At 41.2% G+C, this 19,784-nt stretch overlaps 1 protein-coding gene across 4 annotated transcripts in view; it reads right to left on the bottom strand.

Moving 5' to 3' along the window:
* PCSK7 (proprotein convertase subtilisin/kexin type 7) overlaps positions 1-19,784 on the bottom strand; it is a 258,498-nt gene that overhangs the window by 192,519 nt on the left and 46,195 nt on the right. For all 4 annotated transcript variants that reach the window (XM_053691395.1, XM_053691398.1, XM_053691397.1 and 1 more), the window contains exon 5: positions 7,876-7,966. In XM_053691395.1, the coding sequence (XP_053547370.1) occupies positions 7,876-7,966 (91 nt within the window). The remainder of the gene's footprint in view (positions 1-7,875; positions 7,967-19,784) is intronic.

Consider the following 19,784-nt stretch of genomic DNA (forward strand, 5'->3'; position numbering starts at 1 on the left):
CCCACAAGAGGACACCCACCCACAAGAGGACACCCCCCCACACAAGAGGAGACACACATTACACACACAAGGAGACACACACACGAGGAGAAACACAGAACACACACAGTACACACACAAGGAGACACACCACACACACACACACGAGGAGACACACAGTTAACACATACACACACAAGGAGACACACAGTACACACACAGTACACAAACACACAAAAGGAGACACACCGTACACACACACACACGAGGCGACACAGAACACACAATACACACAGAGAGACATAGTATACACACAGACACAAGCGGAGACACACAGTACACACACAAACACAAAAAGAGACAGTACACACACACACGAGGAGACACACAGTAAACACACAAGGAGACACACACACAAAGACACACACCCACTCAACAGGAGACACACAAGAAGACACACACAAACACAAGTGAAGATACAGAGTACACACACACACATAGACACAAGAGGAGACACACAGTACACACACACACACACACAAGACACAGTACACACACGAGGAGACACACCCACAAGAGGAGACACACAGTACACACACACACAAGGAGAGACACACACACACACGAGGAGACACACAGTACACCCACACGAGGAGACACCCACAAAAGGAGCCACACAGTACACCCACAAGAGGAGACACACCGTACACACACACACACGCGAAGAGACACACAGTAAACACACACGAGGAGACACACAATACACACACACATGCACACAGTACACACACACACATGCACACAGTACACACAGTAAACACATATACACATACCAGGAGACAAACAGTACACAAACACACAAGAGGAGACACACCGTACACACACACACACGAGGAGACACAGAACACACAATACACACACAGAGACATAGTATACACACAGACACAAGAGGAGACACACAGTACACATACAAACACAAAGAAGGAAATTTATGCTTACCTGATAAATGTATTTCTTTTACGATATGACGAGTACACGGATTTCATCCTTACTTATGGGATTACGCCTCCTGTTCAGCAGGAGGAGGCAAAGAGCACCACAGCAGAGCTGTATATATAGCTCCTCCCTTCCCTCCCACTCCAATCATTCGACCGAAGTTAGGAAGAGAAAGGAAAAAGCCAAGGTGCAGAGGTGACTGAAGTTTAACAAAAATAAAGACCTGTCTTAGAAAATGACAGGGTGGGCCGTGGACTCGGCATATCGTAAAAGAAATAAATTTATCAGGTAAGCATAAATTTCCTTTTCTTTTACAAGATATGACGAGTCCACGGATTTAATCCTTACTTATGGGATACAATACCAAAGCTATAGGACACGGATGAAAGGGAGGGACAAGACAGGAACCTAAACAGAAGGCACCACTGTTTGAAGAACCTTTCTCCCAAAAACAGCCTTGGACGAGGCAAAAGTATAAAATTTGGAAAATTTGGAAAAAGTGTGAAGAGACGACCAAGTTGCAGCCTTGCAAATCTGTTCAACAGAAGCATCGTTTTTAAATGCCCATGAGGAAGCCGCAGCCCTAGTAGAATGAGCTGTAATTCGTTCTGGAGGCTTCTGTCCAGCAGTCTCATATGCAACGCGGATGATACTCTTCAGCCAAAAAGAAAGAGAGGTAGTCGTAGCCTTCTGACCCCTACGTTTTCAAGCAAAAACAACAAATAATGAAGATGTTTGACGAAAATCCTTAGTCGCCTGCAAGTAAAACTTCAGGGCACGGACCATGTCCAAGTTATGTGACAGACACTCCTTCTTAGAAGGAGGATTAGGACATAAGGAAGGAACAACAATTTCCTGATTAATATTCTTATTAGAAACAACCTTAGGAAGGAAACCAGGTTTGGTACGTAAGACCACCATATCAGAATGGAAAATAAGATAAGGAGAATCACATTGTAAAGCTGAAAGCTCAGAAACTCTGCGAGCAGAAGAAATAGCAACCAAAAATAAAAAACTTTCCAAGATAACAACTTAATATCTAAACACAGAATTTGACGCTAGATAAGAACCAAACGGAACCCCTTGAAGAACATTAAGAACTAAATTCAAACTCCAAGGAGGAGCAATTGGTCTAAACACAGGCCTCATTCTAGTCAGAGCCTGACAAAAAGATTGAACATCTGGAACATCAGAGAGACATTTGTGTAACAGAATAGACAAAGCAGAAATCTGTCCCTTTAAGGAACTTGCTGACAACCCTTTCTTCAATCCTTCTTGGAGAAAAGATAAAATCCTGGGACTCCTAACCCTACTCCATGAGTAGCCCTTGGATTTGCACCAATAAAGATATTTACGCCATATCTTATGGTAAATCTTTCTAGTAACAGGCTTACGTGCCTGAATCAAGGTATCAATGACCGAATCAGAGAACCCTCGCTTAGATAAAATCAAGCGTTCAATCACCAAGCAGTTAGCTGCAGAGAAACTAGATTCGGGTGATGGAAGGGGCCCTGAATGAGAAGGTCCTGCCTCAATGGAAGTTTCCACAGCGGCAAAGAGGATATGTCCACCGGATCGGCATTCCAAGTCCTGCGAGGCCACGCAGGAGCGATTAGAATTACAGAGGCCCTCTATTGTTTGATCCGTGCAATCACCCGGGGAAAGAGAGCAAACGGTGGAAACACATAAGCTAGGCTGAACGACCAAGACACTGCCAAGGCATCTATCAGTTCGGCCTGAGGATCCCTTGATCTTGATCCGTATCTTGGAAGGTTGCCATCAGATCCAATTCCAGACTGCCCCAACTGAGAATCAGGGTGGCAAAGACCTCCGGATGGAGTTCCCATTACCCCGGATGAAACGTCTGTCTGCTCAAAAAGTCCGCTTCCCAGTTGTCCACTCCTGGGATGTAGATTGCTGACAGATAACAAGAGTGAGCCTCCGCCCACCAAATTATCTTGGATACTTCTGACATCGCTAAGGAACTCCTTGTTCCTCCCTGATGATTGATGTAAGCCACAGTTGTGATGTTGTCCGACTGAAACCGGATGAATTTGGCCGAAGCCAACTGAGGCCAAGCCTGAAGCGCATTGAATATTGCTCTCAATTACAGAATATTGATTGGAAGTAGAGATTCCGACCGAATCCACACACCATGAGCCTTCAGGGAATTCTAGACTGCACCCCATCCTAGTAGACTGGCATCTGTTGTCACTATCGCCCACGAGGGTCTGCGGAAACACATCCCCTGGGACAGATGATCCTGCGACAACCACCAAAGAAGAGAGTCTCTTGTCTCTTGATCCAGATCTATCTGAGGAGACACATTTGCATAATCTCCTTTCCACTGTCTGAGCATGCTCAGTTGTAGAGGTCTGAGATGAAAACGAGCAAACTGAATTATATCCATTGCCGCCACCATCAATCCAATTACCTCCATGCACTGAGCCACTGAAGACCGAGAATTGGACTGAAGTGCTCGGCATGTATTCAGAATCTTTAACTTTCTGACTTCCGTCAAGAAGATTCTCATGGATACAGAATCTATTAGAGTTCCCATGAAAGGAACCCTTGTCTGTGGAATTAGTGAACTCTTTTCTAGATTCACCTTCCACTCGTGAGTCCTTAGAAAGGACAGAACCATGTCGGTATGAGACTGTCAGTTGATAAGACGACGCCTGGATCAGAATATCGTCCAGATAAGGCGCTACTGCAATGCCCAGCGGTCTTAGAACCGCCAGCAGAGACCCTAGAACCTTTGTGAAGATCCTGGGTGCCGTAGCCAGCCCGAAGGGTAGAGCCACGAACTGAAGATGTTTGTCCAGAAAGGCAAATCTTAGGAACTGGTGATGATCTTTGTGGATAGGAATGTGAAGGTATGCATCCTTTAAATCCACGGTAGTCATATATTGACCCTCCTGGATCAATGGAAGAATCTAAACTAACACCTCACTTTACCTCTTCCTATCACTAACACAGGCAAAGAGAATGACTGGAGTGGGAGGGAAGGGAGGAGCTATATATACAGCTCTGCTGTGGTGCTCTTTGCCTCCTCCTGCTGACCAGGAGGCGTAATCCCATAAGGATGAAATCCGTGGACTCGTCATATCTTGTAAAAGAAAGAGACAGTACATACACACATGAGGAGACACACAGTACACACACAAGGAGACACACACACACACACACACAAGGAGACACACACCCACTCAAGAGGAAACACACAAGAAGACACACACAAACACAAGTGAAGACACAGAGTACACACACACACATACACACAAGAGGAGACACAGTACACACGCACGAGGAGACACAGTACACACACACACACACACCCAAGACACACAGTACACACACGAGGAGACACACCCACAAGAGGAGACACACCCACAAGAGGAGACACACACGCGAGGAGACACACACGCGAGGAGACACACACGCGAGGAGACACACACGCGAGGAGACACACACACGAGGAGACACACACGAGGAGACACACCGTACACACACACACGATGAGACACAGTACACACACACATGCACACAGTACACACACACACACAGTAAACACATATACACATACGAGGAGACAAACAGTACACAAACACACAAGAGGAGACACACAGTACATACAAAAGGAATTAGGAGACACACAAGGAGACACACACTCACTCAAGAGGACACACACAAACACAAGTGAAGACACAGAATACACACACACACACACATAGACACAAGAGGAGACACACAGTACACACACGCATAAGGAGACACAGTACACACATGAGGACACACATCCACAAGAAGACACACATGAGGAGACACATAGTACACCCACACAAGAGGAGACACACAGTACACACACACAATACACACAAACACAAGAGGAGACACACCGTACACACACACAAGGAGACACACAGTAAACACATACACACACGAGGAAACACACAGTACACACACACAGTACACACACACGAGGAGACACACAGTACACACACACACACAAGGAGACACAAAGTACATACACAAGAGGAGACATACAATACACACACAATACTCACAGCCCATACACACAAAGCACACACAAACATTACACACACAGAGATACACAGTACACACAAGGAGATACTGTACACAGTACACAAAATAAACACACAAGGAAATACACATTACACACAATACACGGTACACACAATACACACAGCACATACAAACACAGTACACACACACGAGGAGATACACACAGTACACACACACTGAGATACACACAGTACACACACACTGAGATACACAGTACACGAGGCGATACACAGTACACACACACACACACGAGGAGACACAAAGTACACACACACAAGAGGAGACACATGGTACACACAAGTAGAAACAGTACACACAATCATGAGGAGACACACAGTACACACACACATGAGGGGAGACACAGTACACAAGAGGAAACACACAGTACACACAAGAGGAGACACACAGTACACACACAAGGAGACACACAGTACACACACACACACACAAGAGGAGACACACAGTACACACACAAGAGGAGACACATGGTACACACAAGTGGAAACAGTACACACAATCATGTGGAGACACACAGTACACACACAAGGAGACACACAGTACACATACACACGAGGATACACACAGTACACACACACACACACAAGAGGAGACAGACGGTACACACAAGTAGAAACAGTACACACAATTATGAGGAGACACACAGTACACACACACACACACACACACAAGGAGACACACAGTACACACACGAGGATACACACAGTACACACAAGAGGAGACACACAGTACACACACACAAGGAGACACACAGTACACACACACAAGGAGACACACAGTACACACACACACAAAGAGACACAAAGTACACACAAACACACACAAGAGGAGACACACGGTACACACACGTAGAAACAGTACACACAATCATGAGGAGACACACAGTACACACACAAGGAGACACACAGTACACAAGAGGAGACACACACACAAGAGGAGACACACAGCACACACACAAGAGGAGACACACGGTACACACAAGTAGAAACAGTACACACAATCATGAGGAGACACACAGTATACACACACGCGAGGAGACACACAGTACACATGCACACGAGGAGACACACAGTACACACACGAGGAGACACACAGTACACACAAGAGGAGACACACAGTACACACACACAAAGAGACACAAAGTACACACAAACACAAGAGGAGACACAGTACACACACGTAGAAACAGTACACACAATCATGAGGAGACACACAGTACACACACAAGGAGACACACAGTACACAAGAGGAGACACACAGCACACACACAAGAGGAGACACACGGTACACACAAGTAGAAACAGTACACACAATCATGAGGAGACACACAGTATACACACACGCGAGGAGACACACAGTACACATGCACACGAGGAGACACACAGTAAACACACACACACACACGAGGAGAAACATGGTACACACAAGTAGAAACAGTACACACAATCATGAGGAGACACACAATACACACACAAGGAGACACACAGTACACACACACAGTACACACAAACACGAGGATACACACAGTACACACACAAGGAGACACACAAGACACACACAGTACACAAGACACACAGTACACACACACAAGAGGATACACACAGTATACAAACACACACACACACACAACAGGAGACACACGAGGAGACACACAGTACACACACACAAGGAGACACACAGTACACACACAAGAGGAGACACACAGTACACACACACAAGAGGAGACACACAGTACACACACACAAGAGGAGACACACAGTACACACACACACAAGAGGAGACACACAGTACACACACACACAAGAGGAGACACACAGTACACACACACAAGAGGAGACACACCGTACACACACACACAAGAGGAGACACACAGTACACACACACACACGAGGAGACACACAGTACACACACACACACGAGGAGACACACAGTACACAGATAACCCATACACACAAAGTATACACACACACATTACACACACTGAGATACACAGTACACACAATACACACAGCACATACAAACATAGTACACACACACACAAGGAGATACACAATACACACACACACACACACAGTACACACATACACACGAGGAGACACAAAACAAACACGAGGAGACACACGGTACACACGAGTAGACACAGTATACACAATACAGACACAAACATGAGGAGACACACACACACACAGAGGAGACACACAGTGCGCACAAACACACACAGAGGAGACACACACAAACATGAGGAGACACAAGGAGACCCACACACAGAGGACACACAGTACACACACAGAGGACACACAGTACACACAAAGGACCCACACACAAGGAGACACACAGTACACACACAAGAGGAGACACACGGTATACACGAGTAGACACAGTACACACACAAAAAGAGACACACAATACACACGCAAACACAAGGAAACACACAATACACACACAAACACAAAGGAGACACACAGTTCACACACAAGAGGAGACACACAGTACACACAAAGGACTCACGCACACAAGAGGTGACACACAGTACACACAAACACACAAGAGGACACACACACTACACACAATACACACACACAAGAGGAGACACACAGGACACACACAAACACAAGAGGAGACACAAAATACAAACACAAACACAATGAGACACACAGTACACACACACAAACATAACGAGACACACAGTACACACACACACAGAGGACAAGCACACACACACACACACACAATGTGCACACTACATGAAATGCGCCCTGAGACACTAGCACCAAGTGCACACAGTAACACAATCACCTGCAGCTGTAGATGTCATTAATCTGATAGTGTTTGTTAAACGCCACTGCCTCCATACTGTCTGTGAGGGGCCCGTCCAGGACACGGATACCTGCAAGGAAGAGCATGGTCATATGTTCTGGCCTGTAAAAACCATGATCACAAAGTACATACAGAAATTAGCTGCTGGTTGTGACACTCAAAGCACTTAATGACACCCAATGGCACTTTATAGGACACCCCAACAGATTATTTAGCCTATCCCCTAATAGCAGCTAATGCTTTAGGGACTTATAATCCTAATAACATGAACCCCCAGACCATATTCTGCACCTGACCTTGATACAGCCAGGGATTCTATATACCGAGCACAATGGGCATCCTACTGTATTTAAACGGATATGAAACCTACAAATATTCTTTTGGCATTCAGACAGAGCACATCATTTAAAAAAAATGTTTCCAATTTACTTCTGTTATCAAATGTGCTTTGTTCCCATGATATTCTGTGGTGAAGAGATACCTAGGTAGCATCTGTAGCACTACATGACAGCCAATAGTGCTGCCCTCTAGTGCTCTTGTAAATGGATAACGTTCTTGCAAAACTGCTTCTATATAGTGCTCCAGAAATGGGCCGGCTCCTAAGCATACGTCCCTGCTTTTCAACAAAAGATACAGAGAGAATGAAGAAAAATAATAATAGACGTAAATCAGGAAATTGTTTAAAATCACATGCTCTACATGAATCATTAAAGAAAAATCTTGGGTTTCATATCCCTTTAAAGGGACAGTATACACCAATTTTCATATAACTGCATGTAATAGAAACTACTATAAAGAATAATATGCACAGATACTGATCTAAAAATCCAGTATAAAACCGTTTAAAAAAATACTTAGACGCTCCCAGTTTAGCATTGCTGATGAGGGTTGTCTGGGACACCAAGTGAAATGGGCTGAAAAAGCAGAAAGAGCAGACACTCCCCCTCCCCTGCATATGAAAAGACCCATTATACAAACACTAGTAGAAGGAATCTGGGGCTTAGTTAGTCTGAAAATCAGCACAATGTTATTAAAAATAAGCAAAACTATACATTGTTACACAAACACTCCCAGATGGTCTATATAAATGGATCATCTACAAAACATTTATGCAAAGAAAAATCTAGTGTACAATGTCCCTTTAAGCTGTATCACCAGAGTATGTGGCTCCACCTTGTGGTCAGTTTTACAATGAGAAACTTGACTAAGCAAAATACAATTTACAAGTAGGGAAAAATGATTGAAGAAAAAAGGTTTATGGCCATTAGTAGAATGCACTTTATTACACAGGTGAGTCTGATAATCTTATTAACAATGGGACTATCCTCAGTGGACATCAAAATGCTGATATTTCTATCTGTTAGGTGTTAACTTAAAGGGACAGTCAACACCAGAATTTTTGTTGTTTAAAAAAGGTAGATAATACCTTTATTACCCATTCCCCAGTTTTGCATAACCAACACAGTTATAATAATATACTTCTTACCTCTGTGATTATCTTGAATCTAAGCCTCTGCAAATTGCCCCCTTATTTCAGTTCTTTTGACAGACTTGCATTTTAGCCAATCAGTGCTCACTCCTAGGAGCTTCATGTGCGTGAGCTCAATGTTATATATATGAAACACATGAACTAACACCCTCTAGTGGTGAAAAACTGTCAACATGCTTTCAGATTAGAGGCAGCCTTCAAGGTCTAAGAAATTAGCATATGAACCGCCTAGGTTTAGCTTTCAACTAAAAATACCAAGAGAACAAAGCAAAATTGATAATAAAAGTAAATTGGAAAGTTGTTTAAAATTACATGCCCTATTTAAATCATGAAAGTTTTTTTGGACTTTACTGTCCCTTTAATGCTTGATGGAACATAATATGAAACATAATAATATGTGGCTCCCAGTTAATTACTTACTCATATGAATTAACTTTACACAGTGTCATTAAGACAATGAGATCATGTGACCATTGACCCAAATATAAAGCTTAAATTCTTGAAGATGCCAAATGCATCCTGTAGATAGACAACACATTTACTGCAATTGTGATGGTTACACACACATTATATATATACATACAGTATATATATATATATATATATATATATGAGAACGCTACGGAGGGGACGCAATTGCTGCGTGAGCTAAAGCAATGAAATAAGTAAAGGTATCAAGCAGCTACGTGCTAGAATATACCTAGGGAGTAATAAGATATGGTGCAGACCCTTATACAAATATGTTAAGGGGAGTGGGAGAAGAGAAGAACTTGGAATGAAATCCAAGTACAAAAAGACGGGGAATTCAGCACTCTTTTATAAATAAAGCTCACAGTAACACTCAAATTCGAAAAATATATCTTTAATCGTGAATAGTTATTAATGCCCTGATGAAGCCCAGTCTAGCTTGTAGACGAGCGGGTGAAACGCGCATCGGCATTGGCCCAGTGTGTTGTCTCCTTGATTGGAGCAGTGTTAATTTCGTCGACTAAAACTAGACTAAAATGACTATAAAACTAAAGAAATTCTGATGACTAAAATACGACTAAAACTAAAATGACATTTTAGTCAAAAGACTATGACTAAAACTAAATCAAAATGACATTTTAGTCAACAGACTATGACTAAAACTAAATCAAAATTTGCTGAGAAAAACATTTTCTGCAAGGTGTTATAATCAATCCATATCCAATTACTTTTCTTTTGTAAAATTTCCGAAACTTAATTTTATTAAATTTTAAGATAAAGACATGTTCTATACCACAACAGTTAAATCTGTTACATCTGTATTGCATGTTCAAACCTTAATACCACAAATAAAAACAAGTTAATAAACCTTTACTCCAGGAGTATATAATGAGTTTGGAAGTTCTAGAGCAGTGCTAATAACTTTGCCGAAAAGTTTACGAATCTGTTAATAATAAATTGATTCTTCCTATAGAAATAAGCATAACCCACGAGTATGGGTTTGTTATGCTGTGCCTGTGCTAGCTGCAGAAACTTTTTGTTGTGTTGAGTTACTTGATACCTGTTTTAATTATTAACAGAGAACTGTTAACGTTTTTATATTGGGTAATATGTGCAATACAGTTTTGTTTTTTTATATTTTAAAGTTGCACGTCTGTTTGTTTATGAAACTTGGTTTTATTTAATTTTAAGTTTACTAAAGAAGTTATATATCACAACAGCTAAATCTGGGTCTGTATTGCATGTTTAAACCTTAATACCATAAATAATAACAGGTGTTATGTTTACGCCTTGAGTATATAATCAGTTTGCAAATTATAGAGAAATGCTTAAATAATGCATTACACTTTAACTAAACCCCTTAGATTTTAGTCGACTAAAATCTACTGGAGATTCAGTCGACTAAAACTAGACTAAAACTAAAACAATTCAGATGACTAAAATACGACTAATACTAAAATGGCATTTTAGTCAAAAGACTAAAACTAAGACTAAATTGAAATTTGCCGTCAAAATTAACACTGGATTGGTGCAGTCAGCCTAGCTAGGGGTCATCCTGGGTATACTTATGTATGATATATTTGCAACTGTAACTGCTATCTCATGTGGTCCACATTGCATAATAATTTGAGTGTTTTTGTTAGCTTCTTAGATCCCTCTCACTTTACCTGCCCAGGATATACCTCCGTACAGTTAATAGGAGGTTCTGGGTGTAGAAAGCTAACTAAGATCACCTCACTCTGTGCATTGTGGCGATTATAACTGTTTATTTTTAAGGACATTTAGTGTGCACCCCTGACCGGTCAGGTTCATTGATATTTGTATCATTTGGTTACTATTTACATATTTCAAAATTTTGGTATATTTTTTTACCTATATATGATGTTACTATATATCGTTTCTTGGGTGACAGTGTTCCAACAGTGGAGGTGATTCCACCCCCCCTCTTGTTAACGATTAAAGATATATTTTTTGAATTTGAGTGTTACTGTGAGCTTTATTTATAAAAGAGTGCTGAATTCCCCGTCTTTTTGTACTTGGATTTCATTCCAAGTTCTTCTCTTCTCCCACTCCCCTTAACATATATATATATATATATATTTATTTACACACACATCATTCCTCTGATAGTTTAGAAAACAAATCCTCTCTATAATGTGCAGATGTTTCAACTGTCACAAAAGAGTGAAATAAAAAAACATAATTTAGCTTACCTGATGAATTCATTACTTTCATGATGGTGAGAGCCCACAATCCATTATGCATGGGATTTACTTCCTAGCCACTAGGAGGAGGCAAAGTTTCCCAAAACTCTCAAGAGCACGTCATTCCTCCCACCTCACTGGTATGTCATACATATAGCCAAATAAGGAGAATAAAATTAAAAAGGTAGGAAAGGACAAGCAGGGAAAACAGGTGCAAAATAGGAACCCTCACCAAAAAAAAAAAAAACATTTTCTTATCCATATAAAAAATGGGTGAGGCTCATGGACTCTCGCCACCATGAAATAAATCAATTTATCAAATAAGTATAAATTTAGTTTTCTTTCATTAGGTGGTGAGAGTCCCCAATCCATATACGCATAGGAACATATACCAAAGCTGTGGAGTCCACAAGTAATGATGGGCGGGATAAAAAATAGAAAGAAAAACAAAAAGGGCAGGAATCTATTTTCCAGTCACAGCTGCCTGTAGGACTTTCCTACCAAAAACCACTTCAGAAAAAGCAAAAACATAAAAATTATAAAATTCAGTAAAAGTGTGTAAGGATAACAAGTTGCTGCCTTGCTAATTTGCTCTACCGAAGCCTCATTTTTGAAAGCCCAAGAAGTAAAGAGAGATCTACTAGAATGAGCTGTAATGCGTTTTGGAGGAGTCTTGCCTGTCTCCAAGTAATTAAAATGTATCCCAAGCAGCTAAAGAAACAGCAGAGGTCTTTAGATTTTTCTGTGGACCCAGGAAAATAATTAAAAGTCTAGAAGATTGTCTAAAGTCTTTGGTAGCGTGTAAGAAAAACTTACAAGCCCTAGCTACATCCAAATTGTGAAAAAGTGTTTCCTTTGAATTTAGAGGATTAGGACAAAGAGAAGAAACCACAATTAATTGATTTAGGTTATCAGTCTAAACTACTTTTGGAAATAAATCAAACTTAGTTCTCAAAACTTCCTTCTCTTGGTGAAAAATAAGATGGGGAGGCTCAAAATAAAGCTCTGACAGTTCAGAAACTCTCCTAGCAGAAGTTGCTAGAAAAAAACAAAACCTTCCACAAAAGAAATGTTATGTCCAAGGAATGCATTGGTTCAAAAGACAGAAGCTCTAGAATTCTGAGAACCAAATTCAAATTCCATGGGAGGAGAAATTTGTTTGAGCGCAGGAAGAATTCTAGCTAAACGTGGACACATTTCTGAACATTAGGTAGTTTTGCGATCATTCTGTGATACAACACAGACAAAGCTGAAATTTGACCCTTTAGAGAGCTGGCAGAAAAACCGTTATCCTAACCCTCTTGTAAACATAGAAGAATCCTAGGAATTCTGATGAAAGCCAACTGAATGTATTCTATTCACACCACCAAGGAAAAAAAACTTCCAAATCTTGACAAAAATATTCTAGTAACAGGTTTTCAAGCTTGGATAAAGGTCTCCATCCCCTCATCAGAAAACAGTGTTAGTTACACTGATTTTCCTCTTTGTATTACAGGAATCCTGCTTGGAATGTCCTTATCATAGACCCTTTTCCTCAAATGGCTTGTTGCCCATTGAGTTGAAAACAAGGACAGACATGCATCTTTATGATATAAGGGACCTTGCTATAGAAGATCATGTCTTAGAGGTGTTTATTTAGTGACATTTCTGTTCTTAAGCATTTTTATATAGGGGAAGTAACATTTCCGCATTGGAGAGAGTTTATTTAGGGGAAATTACATTTCTATGCTTGGAGTTTATTTAGGGGAAGAAACACACTTTTATTCAGGGTCGAAGGAACACACGTTTATTTTGGGGAAGGAACATTTCCGTGCTTGGTCAACATTTATTCAGGGGAAGGGACATTTCCGTGCTTGGAGAATGTCTGTTCAGGGGAAGGAACATTTCCATACTCTGAGAACATTTATTCAGGGGTAGAGACATTTTTTTTTTAGGAGAAAGTAATTTCTTTTCTTGGAGAGTGCATATTAAAGGTGAAATGATTTGGAAGAATCAGATGTTTGCGGTGCAGAAATGTGCTTGAAGTGTGTTTATTTAGGGGAAGGAACATTTACTTGCTTGGATCGCATCCAACCAGGGGAAGGGACATTTCTATGCCTGGAGTGCGTCTATTCAGGGGAAGGGACATTTCCATGTCTGTAGAACGTTTATTCAGGGCAAGGGACATTTCTATGCTCGGTGCACGTTTATTGAGTAGAAGGGACATTTCTGTGTTTGGCGCACGTTTATACAGAAGAGGGGACATTTATGTGCTTGTAGAACGTCTTATTAGGGGTAGGGATATTTACATGCTTAGAGAACATTTATTCAGAGAAATTGATATTTAAGTGCCTGGAGCCCATTTATTAAGGGGAAGCGACATTTCAATGCTCGCAGAACGTTAAGTGACATATCTGTGCTTGGAGAGCATTTATTTAGCAGAAAGGAATTTCTTTTCTTGGAAAATGCATATTCACGTGAAGTGATGTGGAAGAGATGTTTACGGTGCAGATATGCTCTTGAAGTGTGTTTATTTAGGGGAAGGAACATTTCAGTTCGTAGAGTTTATTTAGCGGAAGGGACATTTCCGTGCTTGGAGCATCTTTATTTAGGGGGAAGGAACATTTCCGTTCTTAGACAGTTTATTTAGTGTGCAATTTCTGTGCTTGGAGCGTGTTTATTTAGGGGAAGTGACATTTCCGTGCTTGGAATGCGTTTATTTAGGGGGGAAGGAAAATTTCCGTTCTTGGAGTGCGTTTATTTTAGAGGAAGTGATATTTCCGTGCTTGAAGTGTTTTTTTTTTGGGGGGGTAGGAAGGAACACAGGTTTATTTAGGGGAAGGAACACAGGTTTATTTAGGGGAAGGAACACAGGTTTATTTAGGGGAAGGGTCATAGGTTTATTAAGGGGAAGAAATATTTCTGTTCTTGGAGCACGTTTATTTTGGGGAAGTGATATTTCCATGCTTTATTTAGGGGAAGGAACACACGTTTATTTAGGGTCGAAGAACATGCATATATTTTGGGCATGGAACATGTTTATTTAGAGGAAGGAACATTTCCATGCTTTGAGAACGTTTATTCAGGGAAAGGGACATTTCTGTGCTTCAAGAACATTTATTCAGGGGAAGGGACATTTCCGTGCTTGTAGAACGTTTATACAGAGGAAAGGACAACTCTATACTCTGAGAAAGTTTATTCTGGGGTAGTGACATTTCTGTGCTTGGAGCACATTTATTTTAGAGAAAGTAAATTCTTTTTTTGGAGAGTGCATATTTAAGTGAAGTGATTTGGAAGAATCAGATGTTTGCGGTGCGGAAATGCACTTGAAGGGTGTTTATTCAGGAGAAGGGACATTTTCATGCGTGGAAAACGTTTATTCAGGAGACGAGACATTTCCGTGCTTGGAAAATATTTATTCAGGGGAAAGGACATTTCTGTGCTTGGAGCACATTTATTTAGGAGAAAATTTCTTTTTTTTGGAGAGTGCATATTCAGGTGATTTGGAAGAATCAAGTGTTTGCGGTGCAGAAATGCATTTGGAGGGTGAAGGAACAAACGTTTATTTAGGGGAAGGAACATTTACATGCATGGATTGTATCTATTTAGGGGAAGGGCCATTTCCCTGTCTGATGTGTCTTTATTCAGGGAAAGGGACAATTCCATGCCTAGTCCTCGTTTATTAAGGGAAAGAAACATTTTCGTTCTTATTCAGACGAAGTGACATTTCCGTGCTTGGAATGCGTTTATTTAGGGGGAAGGAAAATTTCCGTTCTTGGAGCGCGTCTATTTAGAGCAGGGGTCTCAAACGCAAATCACCTTGGGGCCACTGGTCACGTTTTATTCTCCTGCATCCAAAATTCCAAACAAAATTGTATATACATACATGTAATCATTACACACACACACAAACCCCCCCACACCCACCCCCCAAAAACACACATCCCCAGACCCCCAAACACACACCACAAGACCCACATACACCCAGATTCCCCCCCACATACACACACATCCCATACTCCCCCACACACACCACAAGACCCACATACACCCCCCCCAGACCCCCAAACACACACACCACAAGACCTACATCCACCCAGATCCCCCCCACATACACACACATCCCAGACCCCTACACACTCAGACCCCCATACATACCCACAGTTCCACCCACACACAGACACACGACACACACACAAAGACCCCCACCCCAAAACACACAGAGACCCACGCACACACAGACCCACACGCAAGCCCCCTTGTTGTCCACCTTCTGCTGCTAATCCTGACAGTCTCTGCTGCTGCTGCCTGTTCAGGCTCAGTTTGCCCCATAGTCTCACTGAGTGACACCACACTCCCCCAGTGAAATTCTGGGTCCCCTTGTAACTGCTCGCTCCAGAGTCCAGGCCAAACAGAAGCTCCTGGCAAAACGCTCTACTCACTCGCTCTCTTTGCTCCTCTGCTGCCACACCCACAAACGGCTATGGCACCAATTTTCCCATGCTGAACACTCAAGGGCTTATCTAGGGGCATGGGCCTGGAGCTGCAGCTCCTCGACCCCGGCGTTACATTAATCAGCCCACAGCTCTCAGTTATTGGGTGTCAGTGGCGGGCCGCATTACATCCGGTTCGTGGGCTGGAAATGGCCCGCGGGCCAGTACTTTGAGACCCCTGATTTAGAGGAAGTGATATTTCCGTGCTTGAAGTGTGTTTTTTTTGGGGGGGAAGGAACACAGATTTAGGGGAAGGAACACAGGTTGATTTAGGGGAAGAAATTTTTTTATTCTTGGAGCACGTTTATTTTGGGGAAGTAACATTTCCATGCTTTATTTAGGGGAATGAACACACGTTTATTTAGGGTCAAAGAACATGCATATATTTTGGGCATGGAACATGTTTATTTAGAGGAAGGGACATTTCCATGCTTGGAGAACGTTTATACAGAGGAAGGGACATTTCCATACACTGAGAAAGTATATTCTGGGGTAGTGACATTTCTGTTCTTGGAGCACATTTATTTTAGAGAAAGTAAATTTCTTTTTTTAGAGAGTGCATATTTAAGTGAAGTGATTTGGAAGAATCAAATGTTTGCGTTGCAGAAATGCACTTGAAGGGTGTTTATTCAGGGGAAGGGACATTTCGGTGCTTAGAAAAGTTTATTCAGGAGAAGAGACATGTCCGTGTTTGGAAAAAGTTTATTCAGGAGAAGAGACATTTCCGTGTTTGGAAAAAGTTTATTCAGGAGAAGAGACATTTCCGTGCATGGAGGGCGTTTATTCAGGGGAAGGGGCATTTCCATGTCTGGAAAACATTTATTCAGGGGAAGGGACATTTTCGTGCTTGGAAAACATTTATTTAGAAGAAGGGACATTTCCATACTCTGAGAAAGTTTATTCAGGGGTAGTGACATTTTTGTGCTTGAAGCACATTTATTTAGGAGAAAATAATTTCTTTTTTTAGAGAGTGCATATTTAGGTGAAGTGATTTGGAAGAATCAGATGTTTGCGGTGCAGAAATGAACTTGAAGGGTGAAGAAACACATGTTTATTTAGGGAAAGGAACACGTTTATTTAGGGGAAGGAACATTTACATGCATGGATTGCATCTATTCAGGGGAAGGGACATTTCTGTGTCTGATGCGTCTTTATTCATGGGAAAGGACATTTCCATGCCTAGTCCTCGTTTATTAAAAGGGAAAGAAACATTTTCGTGCTTATTCAGGGGAAGGCACATTTCCGTGCTTGGAGAGTGTTTATTCAGAGGAAGGGACATTATCGTGCATGGAAGGCGTTTATTCAGGGAATGGAACATTTCCGTGCCTGAAGGGGGTTTATTCAGGGGAAGGAACATTTTCATGCCTGGAGGGCGTTTCTTCAGAAGAAGTGACATTTCCGTGCTTGGAGTGTGTTTATTTAGTGGAAGGGAAATTTCCGTTCTTGGAGCTTGTTTAGTGGAAGCGATATTTCCATGCTTGAAATGTGTTTATTTAGGGGAAGAAAAATTTCTGTTCTTGGAGAACGTTTATTTAGGGGAACTGACATTTCCGTGCTTGAAGCATGTTTATTTAGGGAAACAACCAATAGGATTTCAGTAGCTCTAATCCTATTGGCTGATTTCAAACTTTCAGCCAATAGAAATGCAAGGTACTCCAAATTGATTGCGGTACCATGCATTCAATCTTTAGTGTACTATGGACATCGGATGAAGAGGAGCTTCCATGCTGCCGAGGACTACTGCCGCCGCTGAGGATCCACGCGTCGGGGAAGACCGCCACTGAGGATCCACAGCTCCGTGCCACCTTCGCTCCTGATGAAGATAGAAGATGATGGAGCCGCCTGGAAGAAGACCTTCTCTACCGGACTTCAGGAACGTTTAGTACCTATTTGGGGCTTAGTGTTAGGATTTTTTTTATTTTTAAGATTAGGGATTTAATGGGCTGGAAAAGAGCTGATTGCCCTTTTAAGGGCAGTACAAGAGCTGAATGCCCTTTAAGGGCAGTACCTATACAAATGCCCCTTTAGGGGCAATGGGTAGTTTAGGGTTTTTTTTAAGTGTTAGTTGTTTTTTTTGGGGGGGGGGGGTGTTTACTGTTAGGGTAATTGGTAATTTGTTTAGGTAAAAGAGCTGTTTAACTTAGGGCAATGCCCTTTTAAGGGCAATTGGTAGTTTAGTATTAGATAAAGGGGTGTTTTTATTTTGGGAGGGATAAGTTTGGGAGGGGTATTAGTTAAAGTTTATTTATTTTTATTTTGGATAGCTAGCTTTGTTTATTTTTTTCTGTAATTTTTTATTTTTTCATTTTTTTGTCCAAATTAATTCAAATTAAACTTTCATGATTCAGATAGGGCATGCAATTTTAAACAACTTTCCAATTTTTTTTTTTTTTTTTTATATCTTGTCTCTTTATTTTCAAAGCTCCATAAACATATTACATTTTATACATTAGATAAAAAGTAAAAGCACAGCCAATTTAAAAAAGTCGTATGCAAAAGACATCGCATAACTATGAGGAAACTGTCCAAATGTAATGAATCTAGTTGTTTCATGTTTGAGAAAGAAGCAAAGTCCTTCTGCGGTCCAAGTAAGGGCTGTATAGTTATTTAAACAAAAACAAAAGACAAACAAACAACAACAAAACAACCAGGGAATTACAATACAAAAATCTCATTTTGAACAGTGTTAAAGCAAGACATGTTTGGAAATTGACATTCTATAAGATTCTGTTTAACAGTGATCTCTGGTACTCCTATTACAATGGTTCATTACATGTTGAGCAAAAGGTCCTTGGTTTAGCATGAATGTATTGTTCCCATAAGAATACCATGTCCTGAAAGAAATCCATCCAACTTATCTTGAAATAGTGATATCTCTCTAGGGTCAAGGGATTCTTTACTAGATTAATCCATTGAGGGATGGTAGGTATCTGGGGGCTTTCCCAAAGTGTAGGAATAAGCCTTTTTGCGGCATTTATCAAAATTTGGTATAGGTGTCTTCTAATTTTACATGGGATGTCAAATAAAGCATTGAACAGGATCTTTTCTGGGGAAAGATCAAATTGGACACCTATGATATTACAGGCCAGTGAGTGAATTTGTGCCCAGAAAAGATTTATTGCATCGCATTCCCACCAAATATGATACATAGTGCCTGCTCGGCCACAGCCCCTCCAACATCTATCGCTTGCATTTTTTAACATATGTTTTAACTTGCTAGGGGTTAAGTACCATCTAGTAATAATCTTCAAATTA

This window comes from Bombina bombina, chromosome 8 (genome assembly GCF_027579735.1).
Source record: "Bombina bombina isolate aBomBom1 chromosome 8, aBomBom1.pri, whole genome shotgun sequence".
Taxonomy (NCBI): domain Eukaryota; kingdom Metazoa; phylum Chordata; class Amphibia; order Anura; family Bombinatoridae; genus Bombina; species Bombina bombina.